General features: G+C 41.0%; 2 protein-coding genes and 1 long non-coding RNA gene across 3 annotated transcripts; 1 reads left to right on the top strand and 2 right to left on the bottom strand.

The window, feature by feature from the left end:
* Positions 1-428: 428 nt before the first annotated feature.
* On the top strand, positions 429-5332 carry LOC117484298 (cyclic nucleotide-gated cation channel beta-1). Its single transcript, XM_034132769.1, has 4 exons — positions 429-522; positions 2209-2351; positions 2891-3290; positions 3838-5332. The coding sequence occupies exons 3-4, from the start codon at positions 2953-2955 to the stop codon at positions 4748-4750; spliced, it is 1251 nt and encodes a 416-aa protein (XP_033988660.1). The 5' UTR covers positions 429-522; positions 2209-2351; positions 2891-2952; the 3' UTR covers positions 4751-5332.
* Positions 5333-5776: 444 nt separating this feature from the next.
* Positions 5777-15056, bottom strand: dcun1d5 (DCN1, defective in cullin neddylation 1, domain containing 5 (S. cerevisiae)). Its single transcript, XM_034132814.1, has 10 exons — positions 14955-15056; positions 13344-13425; positions 13139-13181; positions 12921-13011; positions 10077-10242; positions 9359-9450; positions 8790-8898; positions 8362-8466; positions 7233-7335; positions 5777-6120 (listed from the first exon to the last, which is right to left on the bottom strand). The coding sequence occupies exons 4-10, from the start codon at positions 12986-12988 to the stop codon at positions 6065-6067; spliced, it is 699 nt and encodes a 232-aa protein (XP_033988705.1). The 5' UTR covers positions 12989-13011; positions 13139-13181; positions 13344-13425; positions 14955-15056; the 3' UTR covers positions 5777-6064.
* Positions 15057-18017: 2961 nt separating this feature from the next.
* On the bottom strand, positions 18018-18864 carry LOC117484292. Its single transcript, XR_004556105.1, has 2 exons — positions 18555-18864; positions 18018-18465 (listed from the first exon to the last, which is right to left on the bottom strand). It is a non-coding gene; the product is annotated as an uncharacterized LOC117484292 (long non-coding RNA).
* Between the last annotated feature and the right edge of the window lie 2 nt (positions 18865-18866).

Below are 18866 nucleotides of genomic sequence, written 5' to 3'. Positions count from 1 at the left end.
TTCCCTAAAGGGCAGTTTATAATGTTTTCTCCACTGGAAATGCAACCAGTGCCCTCTAATGTCTTCTCAAATGTAAAAGACACTTTGTCATGTTTTCTGCACTGACATTTTGAGGCCACTTCCTCACATTTTCTCTTCAGAAACAGCACCCTAGAGGGCAAATGATTATGCTTTTCCACTGGAATATCACAGTGGCTGAGATTTAACATGCCTTCTTCTCTGGACGGGCACCTTAAAGGACACCTTATCAAATGTTCTTTACACAGAGGGAAACTGGAGGGCACATTATCATGTTAAATCTACCTTAGCTATAGCTAACAGAGGCCTGCTGTAGAACAGTAGAACGTTGACTTTATAAACTCTGCCTCTGCCTCTGAGATGCTATTAATCTTTAACATCATCATCATCCTGTCATGTGAGGACTGCACTTTACACTCTGCAGAGGAGACTCTTCCATCAGACGATGTGTTCACACTAAGGAAACACCGCTACGCTTAGAGGAAATAACACAAGCTGTCAGAGGTAAATATCGCACTCTGTATGATATATATTCTTTGTTTGTTGAACATCCCTCACATTTTGTCTGGTACTTCAGAGAAGTGCATTTTTGATTTTGATTTTATATTTTTCTTAAATGATGAATTCCCTTAAAACAGGTACAGCATGTGTCGTGGCTTCCTTCCTTGTCTTTCCATCAAGCCACTAGACGCCTTAAACAGACAGTTCTAACTCGTTTCTTTCCTTTGAATTACTCACAGTTTGAAGTGTTGCTTGGCCTCCGATGGTTTGATGTTGCGATGTGTTTGCTCAAAATAAAATAACAAACTTTTGCACATGCAACAAAGAAAATAGGCCTTTACAATATTCAAAAGAAATAGGCAAAACTCAAATAAAATAACAAACAATTTAGGTATTCTTTCTTTCTTGATAATGCTTATATAACTTCATAACTTAAAGGGTACTACGATTTGTATGTACGTGTACGTGACGTGTACGTGTGCGGTTAAAAACTGTTCCTCGACGGCGTCTCTCAACAGGTTGCCCATCACTGTGGCTTTAGCGCAGGCGCCGTGGGAATTCTAGTCCTTTATAGTGCGTTGACTACAGACGTCACAATTAGGTGGCCTTTCTTATAAAATCAAAATACTGGCTCTAACAGCATGTTATGGTCAGCCAGCCCACTATCACACTGAAAGGTGAACCTATTGGGCTTTTTTGGGCCACTACCTATGGCCACTACATGAGAGCTAAACAAATGGAAATCGCAACATAGGCGAGACACTAGAGCAAAAACATTGTTATTCATGCTCTGGTACATTTTGAGTTTGGGTTATTTGACCTCTTCAACATGTCCCCTTTCAAAAGGATCTTTTATCTTTGCACTTCTATAGTGACTATACTTTAGATATGTGGAACAGTGTAAACACTTTGTGTGTCCAGGATTTGCCCTAAATTCTCCAGAAGTTTTGCATTATACAACTCTGAGAAAATATAGTTTTTTTGTATGTAATCAATTGGAGAAGTGACATAGTGATATCAATTAGCTTAAGATTTTCACCTTTACCTTTACTTTCTTGCAAATTGCCATTCATTTTGTTTTGTTCTGAGGCCTAAATCTCCACTTCAGTAGCCCTAACATACACCAAAGGTTGTTCAGTCCTTTCTGTTAATGCCTAATTTTGAGCCTTTTATATCTGTTGTCAGTGTAGGTATGTAGTGATACAAATATACGTCCTTTTGTTTCATCTGTTGACTCTAATGACAACAACAATGAAACAAGAATCTTTAACCTGTCTTTATGAAATGTTCAGATTTCTGTTACACAAATGCAGTGAAATTGTTGTATTGAGAACATTTCTAATTTGCATATTTACATACAAAATGTAATACAAAATACATTTAATTTCATTGTGATATCTTTAAGTATTTATATATTATTATTTTTTACCTTATTTACCTAATTTCTTCCCTATAAAGTTATAATGTGAAACATGTTAGCACACTGTGTACAGTCATTTAAGATCCAACCACTAGAGGGCGAAGTCCTGTTTGTGTCCATGTGATGAATGTTGCACCGTCACTCTGTGTGTCTGGAACTCTCTCTGGAGTTGCTTTGAACAGAGCTCCTAGCTGGATCAGAGTTTTCATGCTGCAAGAGTAATTCACTGAGAACCATAAACACACCTGAATTGTTTCCTGTATGTTCAGAATGTTTACCAGGTGGTTCACTTTCACTGCCTTTCTGTGAGCCGCTGATGGCCGCGGCTCTGTGAGCGTCGCACCAACCTGCAGGGTCAAAGGTCATCCAGAGGCAGAGCTGACTCTGAACTGTGGAGACGGAAAGAAAGCAGGTCAGTAAAGAGGATGGACACAGGCTTCTCAGCACGAGAGTATCATCAGCATCATCCACCCCGCTGCACCATGTGACCTGTGCTCCATGGGTTGTAGCTTCTTATTGTTAAACATTTATTGTTTAAAAATAAATATTTTTCAGCATTATGTCAGTGTCCTTGTTTTAGTTGATTTGAGTGTTTAAAGGCAGTTTCAGGTACCAGGTGATTTGGTATTTATCAGAGAAAGGTGGAGAAGTGACTTTTTATCAGAAAAGGCATCTGTTCTTTTGCACCAGCGTTAGGCGTGGAAACCCCTGAAGTCACATTGAACTTTTATTAGAAATCTCCTTCTTTAAGACACTTAAAAGCTTTAAAAGTGATGAGTTGTGTATTTACTAAGGTATTGAAAATATCTTAAACTGTTTCCCACAGACCTTTTTCCAATAATCTTAATAAAAACGATGGACTTTTAGACAAGGAAACTGGAAGTGCAAAAGTCATTCCTTCTCCTTCTGTGTTTGAGGACTCAGTCCTGCTTCTGCTCATCCTTTCTGCAGGTGTGGTTCAGTACTGGCACACCCCTTTTGGAAACCTTCAGACCCCTGGTTTCCACAGTAACATGGACCCCGTCTTCATGCTTCATGATGGAAGCCTGAAGGTCCCCAACCCCAGCCTCTTGCACCGCGGCCTGTACTACTGCCTCCTGCAGCACACAGAGGGAACTGCACTGTGGCCCTACGAGCTGAGTGTGGGTCAGCGCAGTGATGAAGAGGAGCAGGAACACAGCGGAGGTGAGGAGCGTGATGAGTTCAGGTTCAGGAGGGACGTCGGGTCCTTGGAAGAGATGCAGGCAGGCGTTTCAGACGCTCACTTTGCAGGAGCTGTGGCGGCTTCAGTTCTGCTGACATTCGTGGTGGGCTTCAGCGCTGGAGCTCTGAGCATGACCCCTGTCCTCAGGTCAGTCCAGGCCTTTGTTTACACTGGGATCAGATTCATAACACTTTTGGTCATTATTCTTTCATCCACAGAATTTTAAATAAAGGTTTTGCCCGGATAATTTTTTCTCAAGACACTTTGATCTTGACCTTTGACCTCCAAAATTGTATGAGCCAATTATTGAGTCCAGGTGGATGTATGAACAAAGTTTGAAGAATGTCTTCCCTTATTGTTCCTAAGTCATAAACACAGGACAGAGAAACCTGAGATCAGATGTTGCTCCTCCCTCTCCTCTCAGGGCCTCCCTCTCCTCTCAGGGCCTCCCTCTCCTCTCAGGGCCTCCCTCTCCTCTCCTCAATCAAAAACGTTAAATAATAAACATCACCAGGTAACTTCCCAAATGGATCGCTGATAGATATTTTGTATTTCTGAGGTTTCTAAAAAGTGATGTGTAACTATGCAAATAAGGCAGTTTGTAATAAAGAAAAGAATCTACAGTGAAAGTGAGTGAAACAAACGGCTTCATTTCTGAAAAGATGATGTGTAATGTGCATCATGTCCTCTCCAGGTGTTTAGGGAACCTCTCCACGAGTTTTCAATCACAACGACAACACACAACTGACTCTGAGGTCACCATGGCAACACTATCGCCCATGTACGACAACCAGGCGTGGGACAGCGACGCTGACTCTGCTCATTGTTCAACCATGGAGACCACCATTACCCCCCCCACCAAACCTCAGAGAAGCTTCCGGGGAAAACGACAGGAGCAGGAAACCACGGCCTATCTGGAAGGATGTGACAACATGAGGGAGGAGGAGGAGGAAGAGGAGGAGGAGGAGGAGGAGGAAGGAAAAGGTTTGAAGGGAAATAATGAAGAGTGTGATGGGGAGGCAAAGGAAGAGCAGTGTCATCATTTGTATGGAGGCGAGGATGGAGGCGAGGATGGAGGCGAGGACGGAGAGAGTCAAACCCAAACAGATGAAGACACGGCTAGTAAAGATGGAGAGGAGAAAGAAAGTAGAGAAGGAAGGGAGGGAAAGACAGAAGTGAGAAAGGAGGAAGAGGTGGAGGAGGCAGATAGGGAGGAAAATAGCAGCAATGAGGATGGAGAGGAGGGGAGAGGAAGTGAGGAGGAGGAGGAGGAGAGGAGGAGAGATGGGGAGGAGGAAGATACAGACAGCAATAACGATGAGACAGGAAGTAACAGAGTAGGAGGAGGAGCAGAGACTCCGCCCCCTGCAGGCCGCCCCAGACGTGTCCTCCGTCTGTACCAGTATGACGAGGACGGCCAGAGGTTCGCTCACCTTCCACAGCCGTCCCCAGAGGAGCCAGGCCCCCCCCCCCAGGCTCAAGCAGCGCTCCCTCTCTCTGACACGTCTCAACACCATCATGGCCACCGCCTCGGCAGAGCCGCTGGGCACCAGAGAACCGGGGGGGGGGGGGAGGGGGAGAGGCTGCACTTCCACATGGAGATATAACTGTAAAGTCATTTGAAATGAAAGTGTGTTGTTCATGTTGTAACTCACATACATCTTAGGGAAATGAGCTTCTTAAAAGTGTGTCTGTGTGCCTAGGACAAACTTTCCCTTTGTGCAGATTCGTGCAATATGTTCAGCTTCCCCTGGTGGAAAGACCACCCTTGCTGTAGTACGCACTCTCCAAGTTAATATGATGCCATTTGACCTCAGTGGCCCCTGAGCCTTCAAAGCACAACCAACCAAGAAACAGCTGTGTGTGAAGTATCCACCTGTTGATGATGAATACCTGCTCTGCACCCGACTGCAAAGCTCTGTGCCCCGATCCCTTAGAATCGATTTTCTGTTACTGGAGAAATACTTTTAAAATGATATTAAAAAAAACAAACGACCATGGGGTTGCAAACCTGAAACAAAACAAGCGGCCAAACCTCAAGGTTCAAGACATAAAAGTCATACTGCACACTTCTTCAAATGTGATGCCATTGATCCATTAAAATCAGCTGATCAGATTTTGAGCACTTTGGGATGTCACAATGTTTCTCGGGCTTGTGTAACCATTAGCCAATCAGCAACCAAGGTAACCCCCCCCCCCCCCTTATCACCTGAATCTCCTCCCGTGTTCTTTGTAACCAAATGTCTCTCAGAGGGGCGTGGGGAGGGGCTCATTACTTTCATCTACAGTAACAGACAGAGAATCAGTACTTTGGAAACAGGGCTGAAACAGAGGGGATTATGGGTAATGTTGCAATGATCCGTTTGGTATTTGGAGCCAAACACTCCAGAGACATGTTCTGTATATATCTGAGACCTATAATATACTGATGAAAAAGAGTAAATTGGGCACCTTTAAGTACAATGTTGAGACTTGTAGTCTACATAACTAAATGTTATGCTACTTTGTACTTCTACTCCACTACAACTCAAAGGTAAATAGTGTACATGTATGTATTGGCTTTAGTTACTTTCAGTCAGTACTTAAAGAGACGTGAATAAAACAAGTTTCATCAATTATCCACAAGCAGCTCGTCATACTTCCAATTCCTTTTTATTACTGTGAAAACATCTATAAACAAGACACAAAATGGAAAATAAAATGTTAACAAGAAAACATAAATTCCAAATCTCTCTTCTTATTTTAAGAACATTTTCTTTTCTCCAAATGAACACTATAAAAGTCGACTCAGTGAGAGAAAGGGCTGCCCCATACAGGGAGGATGCTGTAGTCCGTGTGTCCGTGTGTGTGTGTGTCTGATCTTTTTCTTTAACAATGTGGTTTTTGTTTCTCTCCGTCTTCTTTCGGTGTCGAGTTGTCTGCTACGATGCTGACCAGGATTTCTTCCATTCCACAAACTCGTCGAGCAGCACCGGCCCTGCAGAGAAACAGATATTAACACGGCCCCTGCTTTAGGAGGATGTTGAATGGGAACCTTTCCAGACAAGGCATACTTGCATTATCAGGTTTGACATTTGGACAGATGTTATTAAGGTGACGCTTTTATCCATCAATACCGTCTATACTGCAGACATGCCTCCTGGAGCCATTTGGGGTTCAGTATTTTGCCCATGGACACTTCATCATGTAGACTGTAGGGGCTGGGATCGACCTGCTGACCCTCTGACTGGAAAACGCTAAGATTTTTCTAACCCTCCCTGAAAACCAGTCGGCATGTTTGAAGAGCATATGTTGGTTAAAAAGGTTTCCAAAATAACGGAATAATATGTATATCATATCCCCGTTATTTTACAATATCTATACATTTCAAAAATGTATATTGAATTATTCCCCCTCCCCCATTTTTAAAAATAAAATATTAATGTCAATTAACACACACTTGTTTCTATAGACTTATTTTGCCGTGAAAAACAATGCCACAGTGAGAATAACGTGATTGGGGTTCAGAGCCAAAGTGCGTTTCATCGATGGAATACCGATTACTGTGAAGTCCTGAAACTGTGCAGCGGGCTGACCTTTAGAGGGAATGGAGAGGAGCAGAGAGGCTAAATACAGGAAGCTATCATATTAGCATGTTGCATCACAGTGTCCTAGAACTGCAGCAGAATGGGACCACGCATTCCTCTCTGCTGCCCCAGAGAACAGCAAGAAGAATAGAGCCAACGCACCATCATGGTTTCATAATGATAGAAAGGAGAAACTATTCTATGTTCTAACAGTGTCTCTCCTTGCATGCCAAACGTTGGTGTCTAAAGATTGAGTCATTTTATTTTTCTTCTTAAGGAGCCATGACAGTTTGAAATGAAAATACCACATTTTGTGTCTGTATTATAATGTTTAGTGTTTATTTCTGTTCAAGTAATGTTATTAAAGACAATTATCATAAAAATAAGAACTCATGGCCCCTAACACATCACGTATTAGGGGCCATGAGCACCCCCCCATCCTGTCGGGAGGAGTGACTGTATTCCTCCTAAAGCCTCAGAGTGGGGGGGGCGGTGAAATCACAGTTAGAACTCGAACACTCACAAGCTCCGTCTTCATCGTAGTTACTGAGGTCTGTGTTGATGGTCCGGCTGAACTCCAAGACGTTATACCACTGGTCCTTATTCATCCCCTTGTACTTGGACTGCTGTGGAAAGATGATTGGAAAATGTCTCTCGGGGGTGGCGTCAAAGGATTTCTTCAGACTTGTAGAATCAAAATCCAAACATTTAATAACCAAAACGTTTCCAGCTCCAGAGCATGAAAAGTCAAAAAGCCTATTCAAAAGATCACGGCATGTGTTTACTAGGGCTGCCCTCCACTAAAGATTTGTCGACTAATAGTGGTAAATTCAGGCGATTAGTCGACTAATTGTGGCACGTTTACGATATATATTATGAAGATTAATATAATTTTGTATTATTTTAAAAGCATCATTATTAAATGTCAATAGAGGATTTGAACACATAAAAAAGGACATTATGTAAAGACCTGCTTCCATGAAGCAAGCAAACAGGAAACACACCAAGTACTTTGCCGTACTTAGTGCCGGCACTGATTACCCCAGGGCATTTAGTACAGATCGCGTTCACACCGGAGTACTTTTCCCTGAGGGAAGATTACGCAAATGAGCTGCTGACGTCACTTCGTCTTCTTCTGCTTTGGGTTTACTGGCAGGCAGCAAACAACTTCACGGCGTATACTGCCACCCTGTGTCCCCGGCCGGAAGTCCCCGGAGTTGGGGACTGGCTTCAGTAGAAGCTGCTGGGACTCCCAGCAGCTTCTACTGAAGCCTTCCGAGTAAATCGCCAGAGCGCCGACACCTCCTCATCTCCACCGCTCCCATGTTTTCTTTTGTGTAAGTTAGTTTCTCTGCGTTTGTGCGCTGGGCGAATGCTAATGCTAATAATGCTAATTCCAGCAAATACAATGGCGGCTTCAAAACACTTTTCAGAGTTTTACGGGGCGTGGTTTGCAATTGGCCCAACCAATCAGAACTGGGGCACTTTATTCCCCCCAGGAAAGTATCATCTCTCAGCAGGCACTAAAAATGGGGGTAAAAGTTCTCGGCACTAAGTACTCTTTTTGGTGTGAACGCGACATAAGGGGTACTAACGGAACTAAAGGGGAAAAGTACGGTGAAAGGTACTCCGGTGTGAACGCGGCTATTTACCTCCAGGAACTGGCTGAAGACGGGGAAGAGAGGCCACGTGGTCGCCAGTATCAACGACAGCATGGACTTAGCCGTGTCCATGTCTAAACTCCTCTGGTCCTTATCCTGAACAACACCACCACAGACAAGAGACATTTATATTACACACACACACTTAATGTAAGTATCCAATATTCATAACACTTTTGTGGCCTTAGAAACATGTATTATATAAGTGACCTTTTATTCTTTCATTTTTGTAAAGTTAATGATCAACGGAGTTCACCTTGCATTATAAGTGCGTTATATTCAGGGTGTGCTCTTATGTGTAGTACGGGGGCACACTAAGGCTGAGTGGTAAACAGTTAGGGACATTTTAGCTTATAGACACTTTTTTTTCTTTCTTTAAAAAATAAAAATAGAAAACAAAGAAATAAACCCAAACTCACTCTGGCGAAGTCAAAGGCGTATCTGTAGACGTTTTTGAAGACTGCAGAGTCGTTGAGCTCGCTGCGCAGGTAGTCCAGTTTGTTCTGTAACCTCTCTGTGCAGTCACACCTGACACACACACACACAACAGGTCAACAACAAACCTAAGAGAGCATTATGTAGATAAAATTGATACAAAATAATGAAAATGATCTCTTTTGTAACATACATTTTAACCCCTGTGCCACTTTAAAAATGTGCAATGATGTCCTTAGAGGAAGGCCATGTCACAAAATTAGGTAGATTTACCACTGCAGAGGTACATCTTAACAGAGTTTAATGTTTAGTAAATACAGGGGGTATTTTTTTATTTATTTTTAGTCTGGGAAATGTCATGATTAGCAACAAAACGTAATTTGACACGTTTTCTTTTTTTTTTGCATGAAACCGGAAATGAACATGTGCTTGTCCCTTAGCATGACAATTGGCGCAATCTGGTGGAAAACAGTAAAAACTACAATTTCCAAGCCAGGGCCTTAGATTGTTTATTAAATATTAAGTGGAAGTTAAAATAGAAAAAGTCACTCACTGTAATAACGTCATTCCCCTGAGCCACTCCTCTTTTGTGAAGAAGCCCATACTTGATGCTTCTAGATGCCAGGCTAAAACTAACATGATAATCTGCAAGAGAGAACCACTCCATCAACACTGGACCGTCCAACACAGAGTTACCCGAGGTTGTAAAAACAACACAACTCTCATAATGCAGTAGAATTAAAAAAACAAAACTAGTTTCAAATTATTATATTCACATCATTTGTTAATAGGTTGTTTGCCAATACATGGCAAACTAAAAATATTATTCAACTACATTTTGACCTTAAAGAGTATAACCAAAATGCAACAGATTCCAGTCAGAGTATTTTTCACATATACAAAAAAAGAAAATCTAAATGAATAGATCAATCCATAAACGGAAAAAAAAAAAAACAGGTGCTGCATTCCTATACAAGAAAAATAAAAATGAGCTCCGCCCTAAATGAATCCAAAAGTTAAATCGTGCTTCTACACAGCTAACAACAATCTAATGATATCATTCATAAGAGCAGAATGGTACGAGGTTAGCTAGCACCTTAGGGGTTTCATTACCTGCAGTGGAGTATTTTCAGTCTATTAGTACTTTTACTTTAGTAAAGGATCTGAATGCTTCCACTCAGCTCTCAATGAGGAAGGACTAAGTTTAGTCCTGGGTTAACTGAGCATGCTACATTGGGCCCAGTTGAGGACTAAGCAGCCGGAGGACTCACATTCTCTGGTTCCACTCCGATGTCTTCACAGAACCTCTCCATGGCCTCCGGGCCCACCACCTTGTCGGCGCCGGCGTACGCGTGGAACCAGGCCAGACACTTCTTATTGGAGAACAGCCTGTCCCCGCTGACCGGCCGCGCCCCCCGGATCTGAGGCCTGGTGAAACTACAACACACAAACACCCCGTAGGTGTTCAATTAATACACTTTTTCCTCAGAGATAAACATGCTTTGAAGTGCGTTATACCCGCCATGTTTCTTTGTCTGTGGAAGGCAACACGTTACCGTACAAAGAGGTTTGAGGAGTAAACACATCCTCATCTCTGCATACATGCTGTGTTTTCTATGCTGAGGCAGTGATGGGGGGGCTATTAGTGGCTCACCACTCACATTCCATCAACACACACACCAGAGTTCCCGTTAGCCGGTAATTACCGGACTTTGACCGGTAAAATATGCTGAAGACCGGCAAATCTAAATCTCGCCGGTCAAAATAATTTCCCCTTAGTTAGCACAATACCGCATCAGTTGCACCACTTATGTGAGACAAGAAGAGTATGTGACAGACAAGAAGAGTATGTGACAGACAAGAAGAGTATGTGACAGACAAGAAGAGTATGTGACAGACAAGAAGAGTATGTGACAGACAAGAAGAGTATGTGACAGACAAGAAGAGTATGTGACAGACAAGAAGAGTATGTGACAGACAAGAAGAGTATGTGACAAGAAGAAGAGTATGTGACAGACAAGAAGAGTATGTGACAGACAAGAAGAGTATGTGACAGACAAGAAGAGTATGTGACAGACAAGAAGAGTATGTGACAGACAAGAATAGTATGTGACAGACAGAAGAGTATGTGACAGACAAAAGAGTATGTGACAGACATATGACAGAGTATGTGACAGACAAGAAGAGTATGTGACAGACAAGAAGAGTATGTGACAGACAAAAGAGTATGTGACAGACAAGAATAGTATGTGACAGACAAGAAGAGTATGTGACAGACAAGAAGAGTATGTGACAGACAAAAGAGTATGTGACAGACAAGAATAGTATGTGACAGACAAGAAGAGTATGTGACAGACAAGAAGAGTATGTGACAGACAAGAATAGTATGTGACAGACAAGAAGAGTATGTGACAGACAAAGTATGTGACAGACAAGAAGAGTATGTGACAGACAAGAAGAGTATGTGACAGACAAGAATAGTATGTGACAGACAAGAAGAGTATGTGACAGACAAGAAGAGTATGTGACAGACAAGAAGAGTATGTAGATCTGATCGATATGGACATAAACGCGAGTAAAGTCTAATCTGACGGGAGAGATCAGCTGCTGCTGACGAGTCGACACGCATCTCTGCATGATCACCTGCAGCGGTGAGCGGAACAAAACACACACTTCAGGTTAGAATATCACGTAGCTATTTTAATTACCTCTCAAACTACCTAAACTAGTTATAGATATGTTTAGTTTTACTGTCGGGTCACTCATTACTGGATCCGCGAGCTGCATGATACTGACGGGCTGTCAGGAGAGGGAGAGAGCGCTCCGTTTATTATAAGTTACTGTACACTTTTGAATAATGTAGTTAATCTACTAGAATTAGTTTGTTTAATATCAAATCATATCAATTTGTTTTAAAGCTCAATAAATAACAAAGAAGACCTTTGACCGGCACTTTTCTACTTTTGTCCGGAAGATTTCAACTTTAACGGACATGTTGACCGGCAAATAAGTATTCTAACGGGAACTCTGACACACACACACACACACACACACACACAAACTCTCGAGGAAAGTGAGAAGGTGAGGGGTTCAGTATGTGCCCTGCCAGATGAAAGATAACCCAGCCACGTCCTGTTCAGCTCAGCCCCCCCCCCCCCCGCAGAGCCTCTGAGTCAGCGGCTGCTCACTATGCTTCATGCAAAAATGTAAAGATATATATTCCAGCCTCAAAAATCAGAGGATTTATAAGTTTTCTTTATAATTGGTACTGTAAAGGCTCAACAACAAAAAAATAGTGTTCATCACCTTGGACTGAACGTTTAATCGTACAAACAAAAATTAAGAATAATCAACTAAATTAATTTCATTGCAGCCCTAGAATAAGATGCAAGTGACAAAAAGAGTGGGGGGGATTTCATGTGATACATTAGGCGCTTTCACACCGAGTACTTTTCCCAGGAATAGTTCTGAGTTCCTGGGATTTTGCGTTCACACCAAAAAGATCTGGAACTATAACTTTTTTTCGGGAACCTTTTCCCCCCTTTTCAGTCCCTGCTAGAGAGCAGGGACTTTCCTGGGAGAAAAAGGTTCCAATTTCTGATTGGCTGGGCGAATTGCAAACCACGCCCCGTAAAACTCAGAAAAGTTTTGTGAAGCCGCCATTTTATTTGCTGGCATTAGCATTATTAGCATTAGCATTAGCCCAGCGCACCAACTGAGAGAGAGACTAACTTATGGCAACACAAAATAAAACATGGGAGCGGTGGAGATGAGGTGGTGTCGGCGTTCTGGCGATTTACTCTGAAGGCTTCAGTAGAAGCTGCTGGGAGTCCCAGCAGCTTCTACTGAAGCCAGTCCCCAACTCCGGGGACTTCAGGCCGGGGACTTCGGGTGGCAGTATACACCGTGAAGTGGTTTGCTGCCTTCCAGTAAACCCAAAGCCAGAAGAAGTGACGTCAGCGGCTTCATTTGCCTAATCCACCCTCAGGGACTTATTCCGGTGTGAACGCGATTTACTAGATAGTTCCGGAACTAAAGATTTCCGGGGAACTAAGTTCCGGGAACTATTCCTGGGAAAAGTACTTGGTGTGAAAGCGTCTATTGAGTCCATTTACCTCGTAATTTTACATTTGCGCTCATGATCATCTGCATCAGGGAGCTTCCTCTTTTTCTTCACAGGCATCACTGAACCTTTGATAGGCTTTGCTAAAAACAAGAAAAAAACATCTTGTCAGGGGGTTATGAGATAAACATCTGCCCTACACAAGTGGTTATGACAATTTATAATCATCCATCTAAAGATATGATGAAATGTGGAGGATGAAGGTCATACCTGTGTACTTCTGGCTGCCTTGGCCATTCAAATCTAAGAGATTCTAGAATAAAATAAATCACAATCTCAGGTAAAAAGCAACACGCTGTGAAATATGTTATCCAGTCAGGGGTAACCAGAATGTACCAGCACAGAGGCTGAGCAATGAACTAAAAATAAATAAATATATATATATATATGTTTAAAAATAAACAGGACTACTTACGAGCTTGTCCAGCGTAACTGATGCTGAGCTGATGCCTGTCAGACGGCACTGATGGATGCTCCAAGTTGACACCTGTGGACACCTGAATAGTGACATCGCAGCTGTTATTAGTACTCATAGAATGATGAATTTGATGATAACAAAAATAAAATACATTTTTCAATTTATTTTTGTTCCAACCTAGCTGAAAATGTGGTCACAGGTTTTTGAAAGAGTCTCATTAGCACAATGTAAAACATGGTGATTTGCCTACAGAGCAAAACCAGTGTCAAAATGAAAAGATGGTGTCAAAAATTGGTCTCTAGATTATGGCATATAAAAAAAAAGGTAAGAATGTCAAAGCCCAATGTGATTTCTTTTGATATCTTGTTAGGTCAGTTCTGAACCCAAAGATCACTTTAATATGATTTAAAAATGGAAGAAATCTCAATATTCCAGAGGCTGAAAACAGCATCCCTGTCATTTGTGTTTAAGTGGACCACTGGCATGTTTTAGTGTTTTTTTAAAATTCCATTTTATGTTCACACATATTTTGCTTATTGAATACAATTATTGTATCCAGTGGAGGACGATACTCGAGTACCTTTTTTCAAGTATTTAGTCAATATTGAAGTACTTGTATTTCCGTTTCGTGCAATTATATACTTCTACTTCATCTCCGCAGGAAATATTTCACTTTTTACTTCAGATTATTCATATTACCTAATAAATGATGATGTATTTTAAAAGGAAAAGCTACTAAAGCCAGTAGTATACAAAGTACACATTGAGAAACTACAGTATTAAAGTGCTCTGACATGTGTTCATTAGTGATAAAACAAAATCATATAATATTCTGTAATAATATCACACTTTTGTTGTAGATCTTTAGCATAATAGTACTTCTTGCAACATGTTGGTGATAATAATTATTTAATTTGAATTAATCAATTCAGACTTTTAGGTTCAATGGCTTATTTATTGACTATAATAATACGAGTAAGTATTAAGTAGTACATTAAAATAAAATCTCACTTTAAAGTTTACAAAGAAGAAATTGAGTTAGTATGTGAGCTATTATAACAAAATGTAATGGTGTCTGAAGTTATTTTAAATGTAATTGTTGACCACGGACCTGTTTAATGCAACTGTACATTTTACGAGTTCTTAGGCTATTCAGTAATTTGCTATGTAATATCTTAAACTGTATCTGTTTGGTTTGAATCATTCCTGTTGATCTGTATTATTCTAATGTTGTGGTGTAACTGATTTAAAACTCAAAGTAAACGGCTGTGGGACTCTTCCGTTGATGCTAGCTTAACATGGCTACCGAGGTTAGGATGACTAATGTTTCACATCCAGAGCAGACCTCGATATGGTTCAGCACCAGAGGAACCTGGCGGACAGCCTCACACACATTGTGATGTTCGTTCTGTTAAATGGCTCACTTTGCGCTGGGGGGGGGCACTTCTTTTGTCTGTAAGCTAGCGGCGCTACACTGCTAACGTTAGCACATTTTTTAACACCCAGGCGTCAAAGGCTCATGAAATCTACCATTCATAACGAAGTACATCATTATTGCTCTTACTAATCGACATAGAGGAAGTCATTTAAAAACTTCCAACCACTTACCTATTTCTTACTCTTTGGCTGACAAATCAGTTCCACCTGCTTTGCTACACCGGGGTCTATCCTGCTGTCGCCGGCGTTTCCGGGGCAGCGGAAGATACCACTGCTGCTTTATGGGGGGTAAATGTAAGAGAAATAAACGTTCCAGTGACGAGGAAATTCTTTGCATTCACACGTTTTTACGTCGACCCTATTAGAAAACAATATTTCGAATATGATTTAAGTAAATAATGTTTTATTTTAGGCATTTAGTATTCCACGATAAATATAAAAGCTATATATAACGACCAACCGGCCGGACTGAAGAAAGTGAACCAGCCTCTTCTTAAAGAAACAGTCATTTATTTTTTGCATTCACATGTGTTTCTGGACTCCAATACACTGACCGATGAGACCCAAATAATGTGAGGGCTGTGTACTGTCGATTAGATGGGTCATGTTATTACCTTTATATACACAGTCTATGGATGTGACCGGATGTCTTCTCCAAGGGAAAACCTAGAGAAATGGTTAATAAAGTTATTAGAAGAACAAGCTGCTTGCAGTTTGGGTTAAAATAAGAAGGGAGTCGGGACATATTATCATGTAACGTTTGTGACATAAAACGTGAGGTAGTTATTTACTTACGCAGTAACGTTGTAACTTAGTCATGTCCTTAAATTAAAATAAGATTTCACAGCAGACTGGAAGTCCACTCAAAGCCCTGCCACAGAGGAATCCATTATTTAACAACACACAAGTCAATACAGTTTATAACAAGCTGCTGCTGTTACAGCCTCAAGCAAAAAAGGCCAAACCCTCAATATCACCTATATTATGTGCATGTTTTTGCAGAGAACCACATTTTAGTTACTGGAGATAAAGTCTCTTTTTTTAAGTGAAAAAAACAGCTCTACAGTTGTTTACAGCTTTATTTTGCCATGGAAATAAATTATTCAACCTTAAAAACCTGTGGGGCTGATAAGGGGGGGGGGGGGGGGGGGGGGGGGGGGGGGGGGGGTACAGGTTATCCCCATGAGAAAAACACAGCAACCATAAGAGCCCACCTCACAGGACAAAAACACTTTCAACTCTTTTAAAGGGATGTTCAGGTGTGATGAAGTTGGGTTGTATGAGGGACTAGTGAGAGAATGATCTACACTAGATTGTAGTTGGAAAGCCCCATGTTAGAAAAACAGACAGGAGTACCAGCACTGCAGCGAAGCCATGGCGACATGAAGCTGATGCTGGGGAACCCAAACGTACCAATGTCTTGATAACACAAATAAGCCAACCCTTTGAGGCAGTGTGAGCCAGCAGCTTCTGTGCTCAGCAATTTCAAATGAGTGTTTTTGTCAATGGAGTCTGGTTGTTTTGCTACACAGAAAGACATTGCATGGATACTTTCTCATCTGAAAACATTTTATAACTTAATGAAGTGACCTATTAACAGCTTTTAGCCTGGCTCAAAATATGGCAGGTTTTTCAATATTGGGGTTTAGCCTTCATGTGAAACGAAGGTACAGAACTGCAAACCCCACCCTGATGTTCCTTCACTTTCAGGAAGTACCATCACCCAACCAGGTACTTTGGGGGGGTCAAATGCAATGAGTTCCACTAAACCTTTGTTGTTATTGCGGTACGAAAAAAACTATAAAACCCCTCTTCAAACTATCCCTTCCACCTGGTCTGAGGTGAAACAAGATGTGTGATGATGAATTAGAATTCCCAACTGGCTTATCTTTGACTGCTATAGAATGTATAGGGCCTGTTTAATGTGTCTATAATATTATTCCTCATGTGCTCTCTACTGTGAGTTGGGTGTGTACATAAATATGTTTCCATATATTGACTGATGGGAAACCAAACTGTGAGTCGTGTTTTCTTTCATTGTTCTGTTCTTTCTTGTTTTAGGAATCATTAACTCAGGAAACACATACCTTACCTTTTTACATCTTTGGATATGGGCATTGACATTTGTAAACTAAACTGCTACTCGGTATACACCCTAATCATTTCAATAAACAAATCTACCTGAAGAAATAGGCTAAAGGTCTACCTAAAGAAGGCCACAGAGTTGAATACTTTTGTCTCGTCACAGATTCAGTCAGGCTGAAATCGAGTCCGAGCTTGGTCTGCATCAGGCTAGAGGCTGCTGAGCTGCAGCAGGTTCAGTGTTTACAGCAGCACGCTCTCATGAAAGATCACGGGATCAACGTTATTATAATTCATCTGAAGATAAATACCAGAACCATATTTCAATGTAATACTTCCAATAGTTGTTGAGATACCTCTGCTCTCTTTAAAGATTCCAGACTTCTTTGACAAAAACAGTTTTTTTGCAGTTGCTGATAAACTGATTGGCTCGTTGGTGTTATTGTGTGACTTTGGTGAGCTGTAACTACAGCAAGTGGCTCAAGACAGCGCAGATAACAACATTTTAAACTGATAGATTATTTTAAGGTTGAGACTTTCCTGTGGCTGTTTTAAATACGTTGGGTCATGAACGTGTGAGTAATACACTGACAGATAATTACCTCTCACAACGCCTCTTCCAAACATCACAACTAACCCTTTAAAGGGCTTATGGGGTCGATCACATTAATGAATTATTGAAATTCCAAAAAGTCCTTATTTCCTGGGACTCATCTCACTGTGCTCCATGATGAGAACACTTTCAAACAGAACATCGTCTCAAAACTGAGCCACGTCGGTGCATAGAGAATAAACCTGCATAATGGCATCGAGTTGGGGGTTTGTTCATCTCAGTTCTAAAATAAAATAATGATTATATGCTAGCACATACGAAAATAGTTAATACTGAAAACACAACTATTTTGGCTTTCAAGTGGGTCAAATGCAAATGTGATTATTACCAACTTCCTGGTTCTAGTTACAGGAAGTGAGAAGCTATGTCAGCATTTGAATAAACTGAGTCAAATCATTCATAGTGGGAAATGATTTCAATTAGGCTGAAATATGTGTGTCTTTTTTGAAGTGAAGTTTGAACACAGGAGTTAGTACTGTATCAGCCATATGAATGTACACCTTTCCAAAAACAAAACATGAAAAAGAAAACTTTTCAAATACAAAGAAAGTAACATTCTTTATAAATATAGAATAAATATAAAACAAATTGAATCCCACACATTCACTGTTGTCTTTCTTCTTCCTCACTGCTCTGGTGTTTAGAAATACAGTCAGAGCACATCATTCACTAATCATGTCACATGACATTGTAGCATTACTTGGGAGAAATGTGTGCTTTAAATCATTTAAATGCAGTGTTTATGTAATGCAAAGTATTTCATCCCAAGTGATATTGTTGCTTTGACTCAGCAGCTGATTCTCCCCCTGAACAGACCTTGTATTCACTTGATGGAGGAGTCATCCTTTAAATCCATATATTCATGTCTGAGCAGCGACAACGTAGAGACATTTCTGAACAAGTGTGAAAATACACACTGTGTCCATTTTGGGGGGACAGTATTGCAGTGGCTTTAGCCCAAAAAAGAGTTTTTGAAAGTGCACAACCCTGTGAACAAAACAAAGAAATGTATTATGTAACATTTTCCCTATTGAAATGCCTAAAAATGAACAATGTTATATATTGCGTATACTTACGCTCTAAGCATGCGGGACCTATGAATATTGTTCTCGTCGTGTTTTTGTACATATGACCTCCTTAACCTCAGCTAATTTCCAATGTTTTCTCTTACACTTGTGTTTTTCTTTGTAATTTATTATTCTATACAGCCCTAAAGAAAAACCAACATTTAATTAGTGTCTGGTTTGATTCCCCCACCATCTCAGACACAACCACACATTGTGACAGATCCTTCAATTAACAAATCACAGAGCAGCATGCTGTTGAAAGTACACACACACACACACACACACACACACACACACACACACACAACACACACACACACA

The sequence above is a fragment of the Trematomus bernacchii genome, unplaced genomic scaffold, assembly GCF_902827165.1.
Source record: "Trematomus bernacchii unplaced genomic scaffold, fTreBer1.1, whole genome shotgun sequence".
Lineage (NCBI taxonomy): Eukaryota > Metazoa > Chordata > Actinopteri > Perciformes > Nototheniidae > Trematomus > Trematomus bernacchii.
This window is presented reverse-complemented; position numbering and strand designations above follow the sequence as displayed.